Raw genomic sequence first — 24,599 nt, 5'->3', positions numbered from 1 at the left:
TCTTAAAAGAAGGCACTAGATTACTTTTGTTTTGTTTCCCCAGAAATTAGTGTAGCATATCTCACGTAGAAGATATTTTTTAAAACTTGGTGATTAATTAAAAATAAATACATACGTTAAAGTAAAAATCTGTAAGATCAAATAAAAGCAAATCAGGGTTGAGGTGCTTCTTGGAAGGCAGGTGGCATTTGACCTTAGCCTTGAAAGATATAAGAGGAAAGAGACAGCATCTCCTATAAAGAGCAAGTATAAAATTAATGAGGAGCTTAGAGAAGGACAATTAATTCAGTTTAATTGGAGCAAAGAGGAAGCAAAGGGGAAAGGTACTATGCCATAAGAGTGAAAGCAGATTCATAGGGCCTTGAAGGACAGGGTAAGGAGTTTGGATTTGATGTGGTACAGAGAGCAAGAGACATTCCATTATCATAAAATGGTATCTAGGTGGCCTGGTGGATAGAGCTCTGGACATGGTGTTGAGAAGAACTGGTTTCAAATCCAACTTCAGATACTTACTAGCTTGGTGACCTTTAGCAATTCATTTAATTTTTCAAAGCCTCAGTTTCCTCATCTGTAAAATGAAAATAACTGCCTCTCAGAGTTATTGTGAGAAATGAATAAGATATTTGTAAAGCCTTAAAGCACTAGATAAATACTAGCTGTCATTATTATTACCAAATCCTTGAATCAGATGAGCTAACTAGTCCTTTAGCAAGGTGCTCAAAAAATGAAAAATTCAGGAAAAAAGTTCTATGAGGGAGAACAAGACATTAATGTGTTGGGCAGATTTGCAAGGATCTGCCTTGATTTCAGGGCAAATACCAGGGTAGCTTGTGGTCTCTGTATACTTGGAATTTGAGATGGGACAAAATAGTGAAGGTTTTTCAGAAAATGATTGGAAGCTACTAAGCACAAATTGTTCACCACTTTAATTCTATGTTAAACCTCAACCTTTGAGGAGTAAGAAGTCACAACAAACTGACATATTTGAATGCAAATTTTTATCTAAAAATGTTTACACAAGGTACTTACATAGTGGTATCACATTTTGATAACAGAAAGCTTTGTTCGACAAAAATCACAATATATATGTATATTTTCCTATATTCAGCATTGATAAAAATATATTACAACATTTGTCATCACAAAACACAAGCTTTTGTAAACAGAGCAGGCAGCATAGATAGTCCTTGGATTCAAAAATCTCAATGTGATTTCAACTGAGAAAAATTTATATCAGATCTATTTAATTCAATGAAAGAAGGATTTTGAAAGTCATTTTTGTCTTCATTAGATCTCTATTTTAGACAAAAAAGCATGAATTAGGAAAAAAAATAAAATTAAAACCATTAGCAAACATTGTTATATCCAAGTTGGATTGGAATCAGACTTTCACTTGTTTTTGCCAATTTTCCAGGTTTTTATGATTGTTTGTACACAATTTGTTATAACAGAAGGAGTTGGTACTTTAAGATGGTTTTCTATATTCCCATAAACCAGACAATATCAGGTTTTCCATATAAAGAATTCAAGATGATTTTGCCCCGTGAGTCAAATGATATAACTTTTATTTCATAGTTTAAGTCACCAAATCATCTATGAAAAAAAAAATCTTTGCATGTAGGGTAGATTTACATGTGCAACAATAAATTAACAAATCTACCTCTACCATCTTTTAAGAGTGCTCCTTTGTAATAACATATTCACTATAGCCATTTCTCCAGGCTCAATGCAAACAATGTTCCATTATTAAAAAAAAAAAAAAAAAAAGAAAAGAAAAGAAATTTCCCAAACCCTGCTAAGGTTCGAAGAATGGAAAGAAGTTGGGTGTGCTATTTTGGAAGCTTGCTTGCAAGCATAAGAAGGCTAAGGCTAATATTCAACCAATGAGATATTTCATATATCATTGGAAGAAATAGAAATCTCTACTTATATGGGGAAAAAATAAGCTTCCAAACTTTACCTTCAAGGATTGAGTGAGACATTTAGCAATTAAAACATTTACCATTTCTCTATTAAAAAAAAACCCAAGAAATTTAAATTATTGTAGCAGTAATTGTGTCAGAATAAAGAAGATCCTACTAGGAAAAAATAGGAGTTTGAATTTCTTCTCTTCAAAGTTCCTAACAAAATACAAACAATATCTTATTCTGATATTTGGAAGGAGGAAAAGTCCCATTTAGAAATAAATAAAGCAAGGCACCTCATATATTTTTATTCCCAATCTTCCAAGGCAATCTGTGATACTGAAATTTATAAACTCTCACCTGGGAAATGTTTTGGCAAGACACTAGACTCCAGTAATGTTATTTGCTACACTATCTATAAGGTTGTCTTTACACAGTGGTTGCCAAACAGGATTTTTAAGGTTTAGAGAGACCTATGTGGGAAAAAAAAATTCAGATTTTAAATATGGGGGTTAAATTGAATTTAATAATTTAAATATAGATCCAATGCTAAATAATCAGGATGTGAAGCACTCTGAGATGGGGTCCATTTAGTATCACACTCTATACCACTTTAAGTTGGTTGGGCACAAGTTAATTAGTAGATCACCAAATAGCCTCTCCAATCTAACCATGAAAATGATGACCAATCCAGATCAATCACCTAAGGTTATGTTAATTATCATCATGACTTCCAGTTCTACCCCCAAATTTGTTTATGTGGTGGTTCTATGAAAGACTCTCTCAATTTGAAAAGGGTTGTATGTTTATATAATTGTGTATATTCTTAGTCAAAATCTTATGGACTGGACTTTGAAACCATGTACAATCAATTTATCTTCAACCAGGAAACAGAAATAATTTATTGACCACACACAATTACTGAGCATGCACAATAGAGTAGTACACAGAAAGGCCATGGATCAGCAATTCTACATATATTTTGAAGGTGCAAATATACTCTAGTGAATCAATATAATAAACATTATTAAAAGGGCCTCTAAATAGGAATATGTGATACAACTAACTAATATGTGATCAATAAGGTTAGACCCATAATACTCAAGCTTCAAATCTTAAATACATATTTACATGAAACTATAATGAGAGCATGATTAATTAGCTAATGATTAAAAACTGGAAAGGGCTTATATTTTTACTTAAGTGGGATGGCTGACACCAATTTTTGAAAAGAAAATAAAAGAAAACATTTGGAATTTTCATTTGTTCTAGGAAGGATATCTAGGTGTCTTTATTATAACCCTTTGTGTAAATTCAATGTGCAATGAAGATAAGGTTCATTTTCCCTTGCAGAAAAAAAATATAGCTGTCAATTTTTACAAGCAAATATGTTGGCAGTCTATGTACTACTGACCAAACACTTCTCAATTTTTTTCTCTTTCTATGATTGTGGCCCATCCATGCCTCTTCCTTTTCAATATGCATATAACATATGTGGAGAGAAAGAGAGAAAAAGAGAAAAACTTGGATTTTTCTAATATTCTAATCTTGGGAAATTTGACATTTCATTTTCCTAGCAGTTACACAGAGTATCATTTTTGTTTCTCTAATCTTGCCCCTTAGAGACTATATACTTCATTTATTCTTTATGTTTTTGAGTGCATTGCAACAATTGCTCTCACATTACAATAGGTGTCCTAGAGAACCAAAAATTGGAACCTATGGGGATGGGTAATGGCGCTTCTCTGGAACATATGATGGATTCACTCTAGAGAAGTTTTTTTTTCTTTTTCTTTTTTTCTGAGGCAATTGGGATTAAGTGTCTTGCCCAGGGTCGCACAGCTAGGAAGTATTGTCTGAGACCAGATTTGATCACAGAAATCATATCCATAAACTATATTTTATTCTGATCCCTGGGCCATACTCTTCTGGGGCTAAGTAGCTAAACAAAGGTGTCTAAAAGCTGAGATAAACAATTCAATGGTCAGGACTCAGTAATATAGTCCAGCAAATGATTGATTGTGTCAATTTTCAATCCTGTCTTTAAGGCTAAACTTCCAGACAGATTTTAGTTCTAGGATAGATGCAGATAGACTAAATATGGTTTATTGAAAATCTTATTTCATTTAGTTATATAATATAATTGCATTCTGTATCACTTATATCCAACTCACCTATCAAACCCTTAACTAGCATGACTTAGGAAATTCAAGATAAAGGACTTTATTTCCTGGAAAATCATTTTTGATCTTTTAGGATGAACACATTCTACTATTAATCTGAATAGTCTCTCTAAAAGTGCATTTTTAGTATTTTAATGGAGTGTTCCATTTCAACCCACCAAAAGACAATTACCATAATAGATTTTTAGACAAGGCTGGATTATGAGCATTCAGGAACTCTAGGGAGAAATGAAACTCTTCTAATATCTATTTTCTTAAAATGCTACCTAAGGCATGCTGCCTCTATTTTTGGAGATAATATTTGGCACCTCTTAAAAGTTAGGGGTAGGGCCTGAGAGTACATTGAAAAACATTATTTCCCTACTGTACCCACTGGAATTTATCCAAGGGATATCTAGTAATATATAGTAAAAATGTCACAATCACAATCACAAGTATTGATTTTTATCCCATACATAAGTTGCTTACAATAAAAGAGAGGAAAGGTTTCAATTCATTCACTTCTCTAATATTTCCAAGAAACATGCAAAAATCTATGCAGAATTTTTTAAAATGAGTTGACAGAGGAAATTGAATTAGCAATATACTTCCCATCTTCCTTCTGAAGGAAAGGTACAATTAGAGAAAAACAAATTGTTATGGAAAAAAAGGAGAGAACTTTATTGCTTATGGTGATGCTCAGTTCAAATGAACCTGGAGAGAATAAACTATTGTATGAGATGACTCAAATGATCTTTTTTTGTTCCACTCCATTTCAGACTGTAAAAGACTGACAAAATTCTCAGTAAGAAGCCTTTGAGAAGTCAGCTGGGCATTTTGAAAATAAGAGTAAAATGCAACATTAACTTATCCAATGTGGGAAGTAATGAGTTGAGTTTTAGTGTACTCAGACCTCATTGATATCAAGGAAAATCCTATAAACTATTAAATTTGCAGCATAGCTAATAAATCACATGGCCTTGAATAAAGTCTGAACAAATGAGATTAACTACAGCGGATGAGATAAAGGTTTCCGAATGTGATTGTTTATCCTTTTCTTATTTTAAATCTTTTCATCTCAATTCATCACCTCTCAGTGTCTAACTACTAAGAATTGAACGTTTCATATTATGGTACAATTCAGCCAGCAAAGTTTGGATGGTAATACTGAATATGTCATTTCTTCTTGTCCTACCTGAGAGACAGTGTTGAATTTAATCAATTGACTTTCTAAAATGAGGTAGATAATCTAATTGGGATTATTTCAACTGAGAATATATATGTACTTTGGACAAGACTTCTGATTAATTTGTATAAGGATCCGCCAATGGGGAAGCACTCTCTACCAATGGAGATCAGAACTCTACTTACAGAGTTTCCAGGAAAATTGAGAATATAACTGGCTTAAGAAGGATTACAAAACCAATGTGGGTCAGAGAAGATATTTTAACCTTCCTCAAACCAAGCCCCTGCTCTCTATCATACAATCTGTTTCTCTCTGTGTCTTAGTCTTTCTCCCTTTGTCCCATATATATATATGCATACATATTATATACATGTTTGTATATATTCATGTACAAAAATATAAGCAATAAACATGAGTGTATATATATATATATATATGTATGCATATATGTATATATATGCTCATCTCTATTTAATCATAATCACCATTATCCTTCTTTAGGCTTTAAAGACTATGTTTACATGAGCACCCAATCCAACACAACATAGTAGAAAGAGTCTTAGACTTGGAATCAAAAGACCTGGATTTTAATCCCAGTTCTGACATTTACTTTAATAAATCTATTGAATCATGCACAAGTCACGTAACTTCTGTGAGACTCTGTCATTTTTAAAATGGGGATATAAATACTGAACAAAATTATTATGAGGGAAACACTTTGGAAACCATTAAGTGCTATGTTAACATGAGAGGGTTTAATTTTTTTTTTAAATTTATCAGGCATTTAGGTCAACATTTTTTTTCTTCTGTTTTTAGTTATATCATACAAACATATGCCCAATTCATAGCAAAAGAAATCCATTAAATTATGGAAAAAATGTCACCAATAGAGGTGACATTACAAGTTTCATATCTTATTCCATGGCACATGAAATATAAGTGAATTCATTTCTACTTAGGTTCTAATATTTTGATACTATTCTCAAAGCCCAAGTACAAAAAATCATAGATAACAACTATTTCAGACATCTCTCTTAAATGTGACTGAAAAATATTTGTGATGAATTTGGCTTACTCTAATCAAATTCACCAACTCACTGATCGCTGCTTTTGATGTGAAGATAAGACTACTGGACACTAAAAAACTGGGAATAGAAAGTTCACGTCCCTGAATAGTATCAGTCATTGCCTTATTCTTGGCTTCTGTTTAATTCTGGATAACCTTTAGCAAAAAGTAACTGGCAAACAGCTCAATATGTCTTATAATCCTTGTTTTCAAAGTTGGAAACAATTGTTTAGAGTTAAGATGAAAAAAGCAAAACCAGTTCTGTCTCTTTTAAAGTACCAAATGAGATGTGTCACTGAGAAGAATGAAGTTGAAATATTTCTTGAAAATTCAGGACCATTGTAAACGAAGGAAGTATAAGTAATGGTTCCTCAATTTGATTCAACTCAAATTAGTTGGCTAATGCAAGGAAGTAAGAAAACAGATTTAGAATCAATCCATTCAAATGGAACTAAATTAAGGTGTCAACTATCAACTTGAGTTATTGCTACCCTAAAGTGCTGTCTACCTAAACAAATCAGATCTGAATGGTTGTGTACACATAGGGAATGAGGGGGTTGGGAATGAAATCAAACTTAGTTTGACAGCTGCTTATTTAGAAAACACAACTAATTATATGATATAATTCAAATTTTTTTTCCCAAACTAGTTTGCACGAGTGAAGATGGAACCTAAGTGTATCAAGCATTATTCATGTTGATCCTAAAAGATACAAATAAATAGGGATGACTGTAGACCTGTATGATGCTCTTACTCCAATAATCTTTCTTTCTGCATGTCTGATCTGTCCTGTTGAGAATGAATTATGATTCTTATTTGTTAAGAGTACAACACTGAGCACAATCCCCACTGGCTAGTGAATGAACTAAGGAGATAAAGTCCAGTCATAAGATAAATGACCACCTTCTTTCAGCGCCTGTACTCTGGGGCCATCTGGAAGGACTTTACATTTTGATCCAACTGCTCTGCTGCCTTCGGGGGGTCTGGAAGCTCAATCAAGCCCTCAGGAAGGACAGAAAGCCTTTCCAGTGTCACTCTTTGCCATGACTTTCACAAGCAGCACTGAGACAACAGTCTACTCAGGAAAGCAGACAAGCCACAGGTTGATGTATATGGTACTTTGCATGGTGGTGAGCTGATGATGGGTTTTTGTTCAGTATCTAGGAGGTCTTCCTTTCTGGCCCCCATCCATGCTTCCACTTTCTACTCCGATGACTGGAGCATCTTCCTTCATTCTGTGATTTGCAAAATGTTTTGACTATGTGAGTCCCCTGTGAGGCCTGATGAATTGATGGAACCTCTTTTGAGTATCCTGTTCAGTATGTCCTTCCAGCTCTTCTTGTACTGGTGCCTTAATAAAGAGTACACGAAGGGATCTGATGCTGCTTTGCTGTAAGCCAAACACTTGGAGAAGACTCCCCAGTGATAACTGATGGGGCCAATGTAGGATAATTCTACCAGCCTGAAAAAAATGAAGGGAATAGTTATTTTAAAAATAAATATTATTTATGTTTTGCTTTGCTTTTACATCACAGTTATTTCTCTAAATTCCTCCTTTCCTTTCCCTTTCCTTAAACTCTCAAGATTGAATCTTCCCTTGTTACAAAGAAAGGCAATCAAGGCAAACCATCCAACACCTAGAGTGAGTGACCTAGTCTCATAGTGTGTACAGTAACCAGTATTCTGCCCAATTAGTTAACTGTTATGGAAAGGGAGGTGAGTATCTTCTGTTTTTAAGATCATTATTAATTTGTGAATTACTTAGAACTAGGCTGCCTTTTAGAAATATTTTTAATTTGTGTGACTACAGTTAATGTATACAGCATTATTCTGGATGCATATCAGTTCTTATAGATCTTAATATGCTTCTTTTAATCTCTCCCATCTGTCTTTTGTTATTGCACAATTTTTAAAGTTTTATCACATTCAAACAGCAATTTGTTTTCCTCTCAGTTATGGGAATCAAATTTATTTCTAGTTCTTTGCTTTGAATGTGGCTTTGAACATTGGGGAGAGAATTTTCCCAAGGGAACAACATGGAAGAGAGTGTCTCCATTGTGAATCTATAGGTACAGATTCTAGCTTCTCTTCCCATAATTGGCCGGCCAGCCATTAGGGCAACAGCAACAGTGTGATTGCTCTCAACTGCAGATTCATCTGTTTAAAAAAAAGTTGGATGTTGGAGGACTTAATCTAGACTCTGGTCCTGATTTTACTATGAACAAGCAATACAGATTTAGGCAAGTTGCTACTCCTCTCTGATGCTCTGGCTTTCCTTCCTTCCTTCTTCCCTCCCTCCTTCCCTCTCTTTCTTTTTTCCTTCCTTTGTTCCTTCTTTCTTTCCTTCTTTCCTTCCTCCTTTCCTTGTTCCCTCCCTCCCTTCCTTCTTTCATCTCTTTCTACTCAATAATTCCAAAGCTCCTGCTACCTCTGAGATCAAATACAATGGGGATAGCATTCAAAGTCTTTCATAACGTAGTGATCTCCTGTCTTTCCAATCTTCTTACACCTTATTCCCCCACAGGTACTCTTTAATCCAGTGAGACTGGCCTCCTGGCTACCCCGCAGACAAAGATACTTTGCCTCTCAATCCCGGACTTTTTCTCTGGCTTCCCCCATGTCGAGAATGCCCTCTCTCCTCCTATGTGCCTACTGACCTCCCAAATTTCCCTTAATTCCCACCTGAAATCCTTCCTTTCCTGAAAGCCTTTAATCTTAATTCTGAAATCTTTCTTCTATGAATTGTTTCCTATTTATTCTGTTCATAACTTGCTTTGTAAATATCTGTTTGCATGTTATCCCCACTTTAAATTGTAAGCTCCTTGAGTGGAAGAATTAGTATCCACCATTCTTAACACAATGCCCAATACACAATGAGTGCTTAATAAATGTTATTGGTTGATTTATTAACTACATGTCCTTCAAGATCTCTTCTAGTTCTACTGTTTGTGATTCTAAGACAGCACATGTATGCTGAAAGGCTCTCTCTCTGTCCCCCTATTTGTTATATATAGTTAAGGGTATTGTTGTGAAGATCAAATGAGAAAATACATATCAGAATGCCTTGCAGAGCATAAAATGTGCCCTAAGCAGGAGTCAATAGATACCAAGGTGCCAATTCTGTTTAAGCTCAAACAAGTGCAACTTTAGGGTACAGGGAGTGAGGAAGACAAGAGAGAAAGACTAAGCATCCAGGATGTGAGAGGAAAAGATTATTTGGGACTTCCACTTACTGATGTCTTTAAAGAGAACTAGGAGTAAGTTCTACATACAATACCCTTCATATATTTCCTAGGACAGATTCTCTTACCTAGACTACTATTAAACATTTATCACCTCCATTTTATTGTACTAAGTGTTTCATAAACACCATGGCAACCCATTTAGTAAAGACCATCTTCCAGTGTTTTAATGGTCCCCTTGTGGGAGAGGGCAATGGGTATCCCCAAAATAAGACATTCATTTTCTTCTCCCAAGTGGTGTCCCTCCTATGAGTTGTATTTAGATACAGATGGCATGGCTTGCCCTGATGATATGAAGACCACATAGTACCAGACTTATGAGGGCAGCAATGGGACCATACCCAGATAACTAATTTTGGCTAATTGTGTCTATGGGAAATAAAAGTGGGAAATCAAAAGTGTAGAGTCATTCATTTTAATTGATTTTGTTGTTTATAAGTTACTTTCTCTCAAGTGGATTTTTATAAACTTCTTTCTTTAGGCTAACTTTGTGAGCAATTTTGCCCATCCATGATAAAAAGATGAAAAGATTTGAAATTCCCCAACCACTCCAACTGATCTTTAGTTATTCTTGCTTGCTGCCCCTTGAACTATAGCAAGGTATCATTCATCCCAAATCTAAGCTCTATGGCATAGCTCTATGAAACAGATAAGAGGGGAAATTTTTTGGATGTCAGTATTCAGCTTTCCCTGTAACATCCCTTACTGGCACCCAGAAATTCAGGTTTCCTACTACAGAAGATTTACTTAGAAATCAAGTCAGGGATGACTACATTTATTGAACTTTTATACATTTTTTCATGGGAGAGGAATGAATTTAGAATTTAGACTGAATTTAGAACTCAAACTCATCTAAAAATAATCCATACAAAAGAATAAACCATTACTTAAATTCAGAAAACTATTGCTATGCAATGCCTAGATGCATTTCCATGATGTCTAGTATTAAAAGATTGCTAAATACTACCATCTTGATGTTTATATGGTAATACCTATGACTTGCAAAGACCTTTCAAGTATGATCTCATTCTAACTGGACAACAATACTATATTGAAGGTACTATAGGTCTTATTGTCTCCATTTTTATAAATGAGAAAACAGGACACTTAAGTGCCTTAATTAGGGTCATCCAGCTATAGCAAGTGCCAGAGTCAGAATTTAAACCCAGTTCCAAAGGCCCATCACTCTATCCATTATGCAACATTGATTGGATTATCAAAATTTTTAACTTCAGCAGAGGAATTATCACAAAGCACAGAGGATCATGAGGATAAATAATACCCAAATTGCTGTAAGTGTATAAAGTGCAAAATCACTATAAACATATAAACCTCTTAAGACAGAAGCACTGATGATGACCAAAAACATAGATAATGTGTCACAATGAACTTCTCATATTTCAGGCAACTGCATTTTTTCCTTTTTCAATTACTATATTTCCTTTATTATCTAATATAAGTCATCACTTTCAAAACAAATTCAGAGTGTGACTATCAAAATTTTATTTAATTAAAAGTATATCATTTATCTCTTGTGATTAGAAATATTGGGAGAAATAACCAAAATTAGCTGTGGGACTAGAAGGGAATGGGATACATACATACATATGTATGTATATGACATATATCACTTAAGAATCACTGAATCAGAATTTCAAGAGCTACAAAGAAGCTCATGACTATTGTACCTTGTTTAATCCATACATTAGAAAGAATTTTCTCTATAATATCTTTGCTTGAAAACTAGCAGCTAGGGGAAGTCATTATCTTCTAAAGCAATTTATTACTCTATTGTTCATAATTTGTTTCTAATATCAGGTCTATTTCCTACAATAAGGTCCTTTAATATTGGTTGTATGCCTTCTGTGTCTTTTGCATTCTTCTTGGACTCTAATGTGGCACAAGGAGCAAATAAGTCCTGACTGAATAACAGAGTGGTGATTCCAAATGATTAATACTTTTTAAGAACAGTGCAGTAATCATGTCTTGTTCAAACAGAGAGAAATCAAAAAGAAAATGACCTCCTATGACTAAAAGGCAAATTCTATGATAATTCAGCCCTGGGAATATCTTATTTTATTCATCAATCAATAAGAATAAATTAGATGTCTTTTGCATACCAGACACTGAGGTAAGCATTAGGAATGCAGAAAGTGGTAAAAGACAAGCCCTGACGTTAAGTAGTTCACAATCTAATGAAAAAGACAAAACACAAACATGTGTTCAAACAAAATAGATAGAAGATGAATAGGAAATAAGAAAAGAAAGACACTAAAATTAATAAAGGTGAGGAAAAGCTTCCTAGAGAAGGCATTTTAGCTGGAATCAGAAGTTAAAATAGAAATGAAAAGACAACCAATCACCTCCTGAAAGAGGTCGAAAAATGAAAACTCTCAGGAATATTAGAGCCAAATTCTCTCTCAGATCGCTCTTAGATCAGAAGAAAATACTGCAGGCAGCTGAAAAGAAAAAAATCCCAGTATCTTAGAGCTATAGCAAGGATAGCATAAGATTTAGCAGCTTCTGTATTAAAGAATCAGAAGTCTTGCAATATGGTATTCTGAAAGGCAAAGGAACTAGGATTACAAAAGAGAATCACTGAACCAGCAAAACTATAATCCTTCAGGGAAAAAAAGGATATTCAGGGAAATAAAGGATTTCCAAATATGCTTAATAAAAAAAAAACAGAGTTGAATAGAAAATTTGATTTTCAAATTCAAGTCTCTAGGGAAGCATTAAAAAGGTAAACAGAAAAGGGTAATCACAAGAGACTTAATAAGGTTAAACTGTTTATATTCTTACATGGGAAGATGGTACTAAGAACTTTTTCATCATTAGAGCAATTAGAATGAGTATATATAGACAGAAGACACAAATATTAGTTGTATATGGAGAGATGATATCTAAAAAAGTAAAATTAAATGGCAAGAGAGGAATGACAAAAGGAAAGATAGAATGGAGTAAGTTGTCACACTTAAAGAAAGCAAGAAAAAGCTTTTTTTTTTTTTAATGGAATGGAAGAGGGGAGATAAGGGGGAGTGAATAAACCTTACTCTCATGAGAACTGGTTCAAAGAGGGAATAACACACACACTTAATTGAGTATTGAAATCAATCTTAGCATAATTAAAGGGAAAGGGGATAAAGGGAGGGGAAATGATAGAAGAGAGGACAAATTGAGGGAGGAATTAATCAGAAGCAAAATGCTTTTGAGGAGGGAAAGGGTGAAAAGAGAGAATAGAATAAATGGGATAAATAATTAGAAAAATAATTGTGAAAACATTAAAACAAGTTTATTTGATAAAGGAACTTTGATATAGAGAACTAAATCAAATTTATAAAAATAAGAACCATTTCTAAATTGATATAAGATCAAAAGATAAGAATAATTTTAAGATGAAGTAATCATATCTATTACCATATGAAAAATGATCTAAGCCACTACTGTTTGAAGAAATGCAAATTAAAACCATTCTGAAGAACTACCATGTACCTGTTAGACTGGCTAATAGGATAGAGAAAAAAATGACAGATGTTGGAGAAGAAACAGGAAACTTGAAACATTAATGCACTGTTGGTGGAGTTGTGAACTGATTCAACCATTCTGTAAAGTTATAAAACTATCCATATCTTTTCATCTACCAATGCTATTAGTAGATCTGTATAGAAAAAGATATAAAAAATGAAAAAGCAAAAAACCTATAAGTACAATAATATTTATACCAGCTCTTTTGGGGAGCAAAGTATTGAAAATTGAAAAGATGTTTATCAATTGGATAATGAGTAAATTTTGGTATGTAATTATAATGAAATATTATTGTGCAATAAGAAATGATAAGTAGTACACTCTCAGAAAAACCTGGAAAGAATTCCATGAGCTGATGCAATGGAAAATGTACACATTTAAACAGTAATAATATTCTAAGATGAACAGTTTTGAATGACATTGTTATTCTCAGCAATATACTCATCTAAGACAACTCTGAAGGTCTTATGATGAAAAATGCTATCCATACCCAGAAAAAGAACTGATAGTGTTTGAATGCAGATTGAAGCATACTTTTATTTCCTTTTACTTCATTTTTCTTGAGGGTTTCTTTCCTTTGGTCTATGTTTTCTTTCACAATACGACTATTATGGAAATAGTTTATATGACTATATGTTCGGGCACCAAAATGTGGTGAGCTTTTTCTTCTCAAAACGCAGCCAGGTGATAAAAGTTCAGATCTTTTATTATCTCCAATATAGCCCGGTTAGCTTAGAGGCCTATCTCTCTGCTTGGTTCTTCAGAGTGAAGAAGCTACAAGTTGGGATTTCAGCAGAATTATGCCAGAAGCCCTCTCTTCAAGGCAAGACAGATTCAACTTGGTACTGGCTCTGGAGGCTGAAGAAAGCAGAGGCAGAAGCAAAGGACAAAGCGGCAAGAGCTCTTGGAACCAAGCAGAGAGATAGGCCTCTAAGCTAACCGGGCTATATTGGAGATAATAAAAGATCTGAACTTTGATCACCTGGCTGTGTTTTGAGAAGAAAAAGCTCACAACATTTTGGCGCCCAACGTGGGGCTAACAGACCCCCTCAGTGGATTTCAGTGGAAAAGCTCCGATCCTGATTCAAATGGAAAAGCCTCTGATCTTGATCCAGTGGAAAAGACTCTTCAACCCAGAAATTAGGGTGAGTGCAACAAAGAAATTTTGTTAGAAGAGTTAAAGTAGAATTTCAGCTAAGATGGGACAGATATTTAGAAAACAGCCTGTTTCTGTTCAATGTTTAGAGAGCATTGTCAAAGTTATGGAAAGCCAAGGTTTAATTATAAGTTTACAGCAAATCACTGAGCTTTTACAAACTGTAAAGGACATATGTCCTTGTTTCTCTCTTGATAAGGAATTAGATCTAAATGAATGGAAATTGGTTGGAGAGGATCTTTGTCAATTCTATGATAAAAATGGGCCTAACTCAATAATTAATATATATAATGTAATACAATTGGCTATAAGAAGTTATTTAAGTGATAGAATGATGAAAAGGAAAGTACAGGAGGAAGAAGTACCAACTTTACTAGGTGAAAAGGAGGACGAATCAGATGAGAATGGAGTTAATTACAATTCTGAGTGTGATACTTCACAGCAGGAGGAATTAGATGATTCCACATCTCATGACCCTCCCCCTGCAATTAACCCTTCATGTGTGAAACAAGGGGGAGGGAGAGAGACAGAAACACAGTCAGCTTCTCCTGTAAAGCAGAATTTGACAAGATTAGAAAAAGCATTAATTAAAGCAAAAAATGAAGGAGAAGATATATCTGATTTTATAAATGCATATCCTGTGATTGAAAAGATTGACTCTTCAGGTCAAAAAGAGAGAAGATACACACCTTTTAATTTGGGAAAAATTAAAGATTTGAAAAAGGGTTGCACTCTTTATGGGGCTACATCATCTTATGTGAAGATGTTACTGGATAATTTGTCTTATGAAATCTTAACCCCGAATGACTGGAAATCCATCACTAAAACATGTCTTGAACCAGGACAAAATTTATTGTGGCTTTCAGAGTTTCATGAATTATGTAGGATTCAAGCCCAACGCAATAGGCAAACAGGAGCTATTGTACAAGTTGCTTTTGACCAACTAGCTGGTGAAGGTCAGTATGCAGAGAGTTCAGAACAGATTTATTATCCCATAACAGTGTATGAGCAAATTTCTAAGGCTGCAATAAAAGCTTGGAATTCTCTCCCTGGACAGAAAGATGGAAATAATGTTTTCACAAAAATAGAGCAAGGTCCCAATGAACCTTTTACAGATTTTGTGGGACGTTTACAAACAGCTGTAATAAGAACCATTGGAGACAATGCAGCAACAGAAATAATGACTAGACATTTGGCTAAGGAAAATGCCAATGAGATTTGCAAGAGAATTATATGGGGGCTAGACAAAAATGCTCCTTTAGAAGAAATCATTAGACGCTGTGCCACAGTGGGCACAAATGCTTATTATGCCCAGACTATGATGAACATGGAAAGACAAGGTCCTTCTTGGCAGAGGAATTCTAGAGAAACTCGTCGATGTTTTCAGTGCGGAAAAATTGGACATTTGAGAGCTCATTGTAGATATGGAGATAGAGTGAGAAGACAGGGTGAGAGAAAACCCAAAACCCCATGTCCAAAATGTAACCGAGGCTTTCACTGGGCCTCTAAATGTATATTGACCCAGAGGAATGAGAGGCAGGGCCCAGCTCTAAAGTATCAATCAAAGGACAGGTGGGGCATGATAGCAGCTGAGGTTACACCCAGAGAGACTTTAGAAATTCAGAACTCTGATGTCATCAACCAACAGAAAAGCAATCAGGATTACAGTTGGGAAGAATACAGGCCTTTTAAGACAACAAGACAATATCCAATGCAAACAGCTCCAATGTAATTACCAGATGATGAGGAGAAATCCCAAAAGTGGTAAATAGAAGAGAATTAGATAGGTTAACTGCTTGGGGAAGAGGATCTGCTTATATTTCCACAGGTGGAAAAGGAATCAGATGGCTAACAATGAGACTGTCAAAAGAACTTTAAAATCTTCAGCTTTCAGTTCCTGAAAAACCAGCAAGAATCACTGGATTCCCTGAGATGAAAAATTGTTGATGAGACTTTTTGCAGTACTTCAGAGCTTACAGGAATTATTAGATTCCTGGCGCATGAACTAATGGACAATGGGTTCCTTATGGACTATTTCTAGGACTTATGGACATTTGTAAATTTTCAGGTTGATTTATGTTGTTACATTACTACTAGCCTGTGTTATATTACTATGTGCTTATGTATTTTAAGCAATTGCAAAAATCATTGGATTTCTTGAGATGAAAGATTGTTGATGAGACTTTTGCAGTAGTTAAATTTTCATGTTGATTCATGTTATTTGTTACATTACCACTAGCCTGTGTTATATTGCTGTGTGCTTTTGTAAATTATGTATAATGCCTCCCATATTGATGGATTTATGTATACCATGTATATCTGTTACAAAGTTCTGGCCCATGTTGATGGATTTATGTGTACCCCCTCAGAAACCCCCTATGTTTTAAAACAAAAGAAAGGGGGAGATGTTGGAATCCTTACTAACTGTTAACTAATTAGAGTTGATCTAATCTTACAAGAAGATGTTTTGGGCAGAACCTGAAACAAGGTACTAAGTAGAACTAATTAATACAAGGCTTGTGTTCACACCTTTACTCATTGGAGTTCAATGAGTTCATACCTCCCTTGAAGCTCTTTGGGCCAGAGAGCACTATGGGAGAAAACCCATAATCCCTCTCTCTGGAAGGAGCATAAATAGGCCAATGGGCCAGTTGAAGAAGTTCTTCAGAGGAAGACGCTACAAGTCGAGATTTCACCGGAATGACATGAAAACTGGAGCTGGCTGGAGGCTGAAGAAAGCAGAGGCAGAGGCTGAAGGACCAGACCTTTGGATTTAAAGACATTTGGAGAGAGCTCTTGGAACCAAGCAGAGAGATAGGCCTCTAAGCTAACTGGGCTATATTGGAGATAATAAAAGATCTGAACTTTTATCACCTGGCTGCGTTTTGAGAAGAAAAAGCTCACCACAACTATACATATATAATGAGTTCTTTAATTGCTTGAGTTCTTAATGAAGGGGATAGGAAAGGAGAAGGGAAAGAATCTGGAATTCAAAGTTTTAAAAATAAGTTTAAAGTGCTTTTACATGTAACTGGGGAAAATAAAATATTAAAATGAGAAAAACAAAGAGAGAGAGAGAGAGAGAGAGAGAGAGAGAGAGAGAGAGACAGAGACAGAGACAGAGACAGAGACAGAAAGAGAGAGAGAGAAAAAAACAGAGAGAGACAGAGAGAGACAGAGAAAGAGAATGAATCACTTTGAAGGCTTAAATGGAGGATCAATTAGAGTGGAGAGATTCAAAGAAGACAGACACACCTACAGCAGACTATTGAAATTGTGCAGGAATGAGTTGAGGAGAAAGTCTACACCAGAATCATGTGTCAGAAGAGAGAAGAGAGAATATTTGAGACATGTTGCAAAGGTGAAATTGACAGACTTTGGCAATAGATTGGACATTGTTTGGGAGTGGGTAGCTGAGAAAAGCATCAAGGATAACAACCAAACCATAAGCTTGTTTGGCTGCTGTAATTAATTGTAAACTTTAAGACATGAAGACCTGGACTTGAATCCACATTCAGATACTATGTGATACTGGCTGAATTATTTGCTTCATCTGAGTTTCAATTTCCTCATCTGTAAAATGTAGGGATGAAAAAGATTAGAATTGAATTTTGCTACTAAGATTCCCTCCATCCTTGAATCACCATGCAGGAAGCAGCAAGGTCCCAATCTGTGTGCTGCCAAATTCGTTACCCTTTCCGGTCATCCTCAACCCCAGACCCCACGAATCCATACAGGTACAATGATTTGGAGAAGCAATTATATGAGCAGGCATTTTTTAGAGTTGCCTGGGGAAAGGAGGTCCAGTTATAGGCAGCAGTGTGGGCCCATGTCATTTGTGGACAGACTTCACTGACATAGCCATTACCAAAATTGTGCTGAGTATTGACTGATGTCTACCAATTGACACTAAAATGACTGGTAGCATGTTCCTTTCCTTTCCTTTGTTCACAGAAGGACAATAGCTTATTAAAAAGTCCCAAATGACAAAGTGTACTCATAGAAGACTGAACTGGGGCAGATTCCTGTCACTTAGAGAGAAACAATACTGTAACATGGGATGACAGAAACTTTTGAAAATAAAAAGATAATCTGGCTGATGTTTTTCACTTTGGAGATCCATCCTGATGCAGACAGTTGAATGAGCTGGAAAAATCATGATTCCACAGTTAATAAATGAACATCTTTTATAAGGTATAAAGAGAAGCAGATTTGGTTTCTGTCATCTGCATAGAATAGTATGAAAGACCTTACAAAGTAATGGTGTGCAGCTGTCTGTTTTGAGTTGAAATGTCAATCAATTAATAAATACATATTAGGCATCTACTGTGTGCCAGGCACTATAAAAAGAGCTATTAGAGCATTCACCTAATAGTGACTGATAAGGCAACAACAAGACAATAATATCATTCAAAAACAATAGTAGGGGGCAGCTAGGTGATGCTGTTGATAGAGCACAGCCCTGAAATCAGAAGGACCTGAGTTCAAATCTGGTCTCAGACACTTAACACTTCCTAGCTGTGTGATCCTGAGCAAGTCACTTAATCCTAATTGCTCCAGCAACAAACAAACAAAAAAAACAATAGCAGAAAATATGGCTTTATTGCTATTCCAAGAACATTTGGAGACACTAATTCATCACTAAATAAAACTGGGGAAAATTGTCTCCTTGTGATTTACCCATTCAAATATTAGTAAAGAATATAAATAGTGCTGCATTATATCACCTTGCCTATCCCAGTGCCTGTCACTTCCTTAGGATTCTATTGATTATCCCTTCTTTCTTGTTTCAGTCTTCAATATTCCTCTTTCCCAGTGACTTTCTCGCATATCTTGCAGTATTCTCAGATTTCTCCAATCCTGGGGTCAGGGAAGAGAGGAGGGGGACAATCTTGACTTAGCTTGCTTCCCCAATAATCTATTATCCTACTATCTCTTCTGTTTTTTATCTGCTTGCTAAATTTCTCAAATGTTTATAAAATCATTATCTTCTCTTTCTCACATACCCCTCAACTCCCTGGAACCTGGCTTCTATCTCTACCTCTCTATCAGAACTACTCTCTATACACTTAATCTCCTTGTCAGCTAATCTTCATATTTTAGGATGATTTTTCAATGATTCAATTAAATTGCCATCACCCTTATAGTTCACACTTTTGTCATTTCCATCACTGAGTAGTTAGCCTTTTTTAAAAAGAGAGAAACAAAATGTATTGTGTAATAATCATCAAAAGTGTACAAAACAGAGGCTGCAATTTCAGGTTTAGATGACAGAGATCTTTTCTTAGTCACTTAAATATACAATGCCTTTGTATCAGGCAGAGGATAGAAAGACAAGGATTCTTTTGTACCTATAGGACTCTAAGGACCACATTCAATGGAGATTTGTTTTTCCAGGCTATTTCACATTGAGCCTCTTGGTTTTCATGGGTCTCTTGGTTTTCAATTTCTTCCCTCTATAAACTATCTTCCACACCACTGTCAAAATAATAGTTAAATAATTCCTCCTAGTTGTCTTTTCATATTTCTTATCCTCTTGGAATACTCTGTAGCATGTGACATGGCTGATCATTGCTCTCATTCCCTTGGCTTTTATGACACAACACATTTCTGCCTCTCCAACTGTATTTTCTGATTGTTTCCTATCCCTAAAGGTAAGTATCCCCCCAAAATTTTGTCCTTATTTTTCTTCTTTTTTCTCTCTCTTTCTTGGTCATCCTTTCGACTATAAGTTATCTACTATGTACTATTCAATTATCACTTCTATGGGAACGATTCCCAAATCTTCACCTGTAGTTCTGATCTCTTCTGATCTGCGTTTCCAATTAACCAATAAGCAGCTCCATCTGCATGTCCTACCAATAATTTAAATTCATTATTTAATTTATTTTTTATTATTCTATATTGTAAAGTATTAACATAATACATAATATATTAATTATATTTATATATATACAAATTAATTAAAATTCTTAAAACCTGTTCCTCATTATATATTATTATATATAATGATATACTAATTATATATTAATATTACTAATTTAAACAAACATATTAATTAATTAATCTCATTCTTAAAACCTATTCTTTATTTTAAAACCTTTACAATTTAGTCCATCTCCTAGACTGGAAACTTGAGTGAGTGTTAATTTCCCCTTTCTCAACTCTTTCCATGTTATGTAACTGAATCCTCTCAATTCTCTCTTGATATTGTTTCTTACACATGTGACTTCCCTTCTATTTTCAGTGCCACCATTCTAACTTGGAACCTCATTCCCTCTAACTTGTTTTGTTGAAAGAACCTCCTACGTCATCTAATTTCCCCATCCATGCTAAATAACATTATCTGAGTCACTTTTTCTTTTAAAAGATGATATCATATCAAGTGCCCATCAATTTCTCTGCAATTAGGAACTGACAATGAAAGAGAATTATTCATGTCAGAAATATTTCTAGAATTGTTTCACACTGCAAATTCATAGATAGTCCAGGTGTCAGGAATAATTGGTATTTAAATTGATCTGGTCCACCATATTTGGAAGAAAAGAGTTCCTTATGAAAAAGGTGAAAAACTCAAAAGCTCTAATAAGTTAGTTTTTACCCATAACTTTTAAGATGGGTCAGCAGCTATGGTATTCCGTAAAAAGCATTTGAATCTAATCAAAAGACTGGATTAAAATGTTAGTTCTACTGAACATTAACTGAGTTAAACTTGGCAAGTGATCTACACTCTATAGTATGATTGGATAGGGAAAACAACATTGAGAAAGGGGAGGTACTGGAGATAACATAAGTTTTTGTCCTGAGAAATTAGAAAGAGTAATACCACTAAAAGATAAAAGCTCTGTGCCAAAGGAGAACTTAAATTCAAAGTTGTTTAAAAATTTATTCAATGCCAATGATAAAATGCTATTTGTATATTTTGATGAGGTTTGTTTCAGTATTCCACTGAAAGTGGTAAATTTTTTTAAAAAATTTCCCATAAAGAATTCAGGAACATGAGAAGACACAGAAAAATTGATGCAAAATGAAGTGAACAGAATCAATAAAATTATGATAACAGTATAAGTGAAAGTACTAATAATGAAAGTGCCATGAATATAATGAATAAATGCCATGTAAATATAATCACCAACTTTGTCCCTGAAACTCACCTCTCTCCCTTCTTTTCATCAGTGGAAGATTATGGCTAGAGAACATTTTATAGACTGTCAAACTCACGTGATACACTGGTCAGTTTTTGGTAAATTGGTTTTTTTTTCTGCTTTTTAGAAATTCTTTGTTATAAACAATGATTATCTGGGAAAGGGAATGAAACTAATGTAAAGACAAAGATAACAATTTTTAAAATTCTAAAATAACTGAAGTTCCCTGTAGTCACACCTTCCCCCGTGATTTGCGCTATCACATCACATATAGCAAAGGACAAAGTGAGACAGGGATTCTTGGTACTTTTCAAAAATACTTAAAGCATATATTTTTTATTTGTGAAGAAAGGAAAGGTATAGGCTGATATTTTCAACTTTTTGAAACATCAGAATGGAAAAGAAGATCTTCTATTAATAGAATATTAATATTTCAGGGCCACCTATATATTAAATTCTTCTACCATCTCCATAATTCCATTACTTTGAAAAGACACAATAATAATGCTTCAAAGCTCTATTCAGATGATTTTTCGGAGAACCTTATTTGCAAGTATATATAGTTAGAGAGATAACACACTCTAACAAATCTTTTTTAGATACTTGCATTAAACTTGCAATGTTTAATTAGAGGTTTGAAAAAGGAATTAGTTAAGAATTTAAAACCACCTATTAGAAGAGAAAGGAAGCCTGTTTTTGGTAATATGGTACATACATGAAGCTGGTTCTAAGAACACAGAAAACTTGTTATTATTAATAGAAGAAGTTAAAAGTTTAGAACCTTTTGTGTTCAAGTTGAGATTACTGATATCCTAGAGTCTTAAACTTGGCATGTCCAAAACTTAACTCGCCATTTTCTATTATTCCTATTATTGTAGAAGTATAATATCTATCCATTTATAAAGAGTTCAATACATTGTCTGGCACATAGTAGGCACTTAATGTATAATCATTCCCTTCCCATCCTCCCATTCATTTAAACTTGAAATGTTTCAATATGTTTCATATTCAATTTCTCATCCCCATTATCCTATCCATTTCTAATCCATGGCCAAGGCCTATCAATTTTACATTTCTATCCTTCTTATTTTCTCCCTTCTCTGATTTTGCCATTACTCTTGTCCAGACCCTCATTGCCTCATGCATAGGCTACTATAATAGCCTGCTGTTTGGTCTCTTTGCCTCAAATCTCTCCCCACTCCACTCTGGCTTCCATTCAGCTGCCAAAGTGATCTTTTTAAAGTTCAAGTCTGATCATGTCATTTCCCTCCCTATCCCACTGCTACACACATTTAATAAACAGGAAGAGACTTTAGAGGACACTCCAATCAATCTCCTATTTTATAGTTAAGGAAACTGTCTGAGAATGAAGTGATTTGTCCAGTCACATAGTGATATGACTTTTGAAAGTTTTAGATGCAAAATTTGAATACCCGTCTCTTTATTTCTGAATTCTTCAGTGGTTATTTGTTTTAACTTCAACATGGGCATTCAGAGAAACAAAGAGGAATCAAAAACAAAGGATTGGGATGTTTTTGCTGAATTTCATTGAAGTATCAGGCATTAAGCTGTGACTTTTAGGATAAAAACTAATTTGCTTAAGTAGCAAGAATTAATTTAGAGATTCTGAAATAACTTTCCATAAATTTGGTAAATCTCAAAATGTATATTGCTTGAAGGGTCAGGATAGGAGGAATCTTTTTCCCATAATCTCTTTATGGCCCATTATACCCCATTAACAATGTAACTATTGTTAAGAATAATTAGAGTATTCAAACTATTTAGAACAACAAAAATAGTATGGTAAACAGCAGTCAATGTTATTTGAGTTAAACCATTTAATTATTTTCAACACAAACAAAATATTTGTTTCCTTTATTTTTCAGCTTTTCAAAGCAATGTACATAAATATTTACATACTCAGAGTAAAAGATTAGCCAACTTTCATAGAAAAAGTTATGATATAAAAAGTAGTCAGAACAGGTGATGGATGAATACCAGAAATGGATTAAATGACCTCTAATTCAAAATCTTCTGGTCCTATCTTCTCATTTACTAAAAGGAAGTAATTGAAATCTGAAAATGATAAATCAAGTCACTTACCCAAGATCAAGGAAGTAGTCATGAGCAGTATCATAATCTTTATCCAATTCCTTGTGGTACAAATCTAGGGGTCTTTTAATTATACCATATTGATTCTATTCAAATTAGCAGGGTAAATTGAGATAATGGCTTCTGATACTTTGTATGGGGGTCAAAAGATGATTTCCTTTCTTCAATAACAACATGCCAGAGTCCCAAGTCTTACTCTTAGTTATTCCACTAAATGACAAAATGCCCCCAGAAGGACCAAGATGAAACGGCCTGGTCACTAAGAGCTAAGAGTAAATTGATTGAGTTCACATTGGCATAACTATTATACATCATCACAGATTAGTTTATCAGTCAAAGGCAGAAAACAAGACCTTAAAGAGTTTTGGCATAAAACTACTATATCTAAAGATTGTCTCTCTCAGTCCTCTTCTCACCCTATCATCATCATCATTACCATCATCATCATCATCATCATCGCTTTCCTCAAAGTAAATTCCTTCACCTATTTTGCTTTCTTTGAGATTTCATCAACATTGAGGGTTGTCTGGGGAGGAAACTCATCTGTTAATGCATGCAGGAAATTTCTCTGCAATCTATAGTGTTACACAGTTGTCTGGGTCATTGATACGTTTGCTGACTTGCCCAGAGACACATAGAACTAGTGGATCTCAGAAGAAGAAGTTCAAACAAGCCTGTCCTGATTTTATCCACTATTCCATGCTTTCTCTCTGTTTTATTACATGGGAGAATTGGTATAAATATTTGTAATAATTATGTATACAACCTTAGTGGTATAGGATCAGTAAAATTCATGAGTCTCATGCAACTTGACTTACCTTGTAATTACATATGGTGCAAAGCAAAGCAGAAATGTCCCAATGAAGGTGCTGATTTTCTTGGTGGCTCGTTGCCTCCTTCTCTTCTGTTCCTCCAGACAGCGTTCTCTCACACTGCAAGGCATTGTAAACAAACAGAAATAGGAATTGTGTCCCCATGGCAGGATTTCCAAATTTCATTTAGAGAAGGATGAGTCAATAAGATAGCATTGTAGATTTAAAGCTAAAAGCACCTTAGAGCCCATCTGATCCAACTTTCTCAGTATACAAATGAGGACAAGTT

At 34.6% G+C, this 24,599-nt stretch overlaps 1 protein-coding gene and 1 long non-coding RNA gene across 2 annotated transcripts in view; both read right to left on the bottom strand.

The window, feature by feature from the left end:
* Positions 1–24,599, bottom strand: part of LOC127551671 (uncharacterized) — a 685,686-nt gene that overhangs the window by 48,072 nt on the left and 613,015 nt on the right. The window lies entirely within an intron of this gene.
* GPR26 (G protein-coupled receptor 26) overlaps positions 912–24,599 on the bottom strand; it is a 45,953-nt gene continuing 22,265 nt past the window's right edge. Inside the window, exons 2-3 of the mRNA XM_051981606.1 lie at positions 24,317–24,430; positions 912–7,780 (exon numbers count right to left, since the gene is read on the bottom strand). Coding sequence (XP_051837566.1) covers positions 7,549–7,780; positions 24,317–24,430 — 346 coding nt within the window. The 3' untranslated portion in view covers positions 912–7,548. The remainder of the gene's footprint in view (positions 7,781–24,316; positions 24,431–24,599) is intronic.

The sequence above is a fragment of the Antechinus flavipes genome, chromosome 2 (assembly GCF_016432865.1).
Source record: "Antechinus flavipes isolate AdamAnt ecotype Samford, QLD, Australia chromosome 2, AdamAnt_v2, whole genome shotgun sequence".
Lineage (NCBI taxonomy): Eukaryota > Metazoa > Chordata > Mammalia > Dasyuromorphia > Dasyuridae > Antechinus > Antechinus flavipes.
This window is presented reverse-complemented; position numbering and strand designations above follow the sequence as displayed.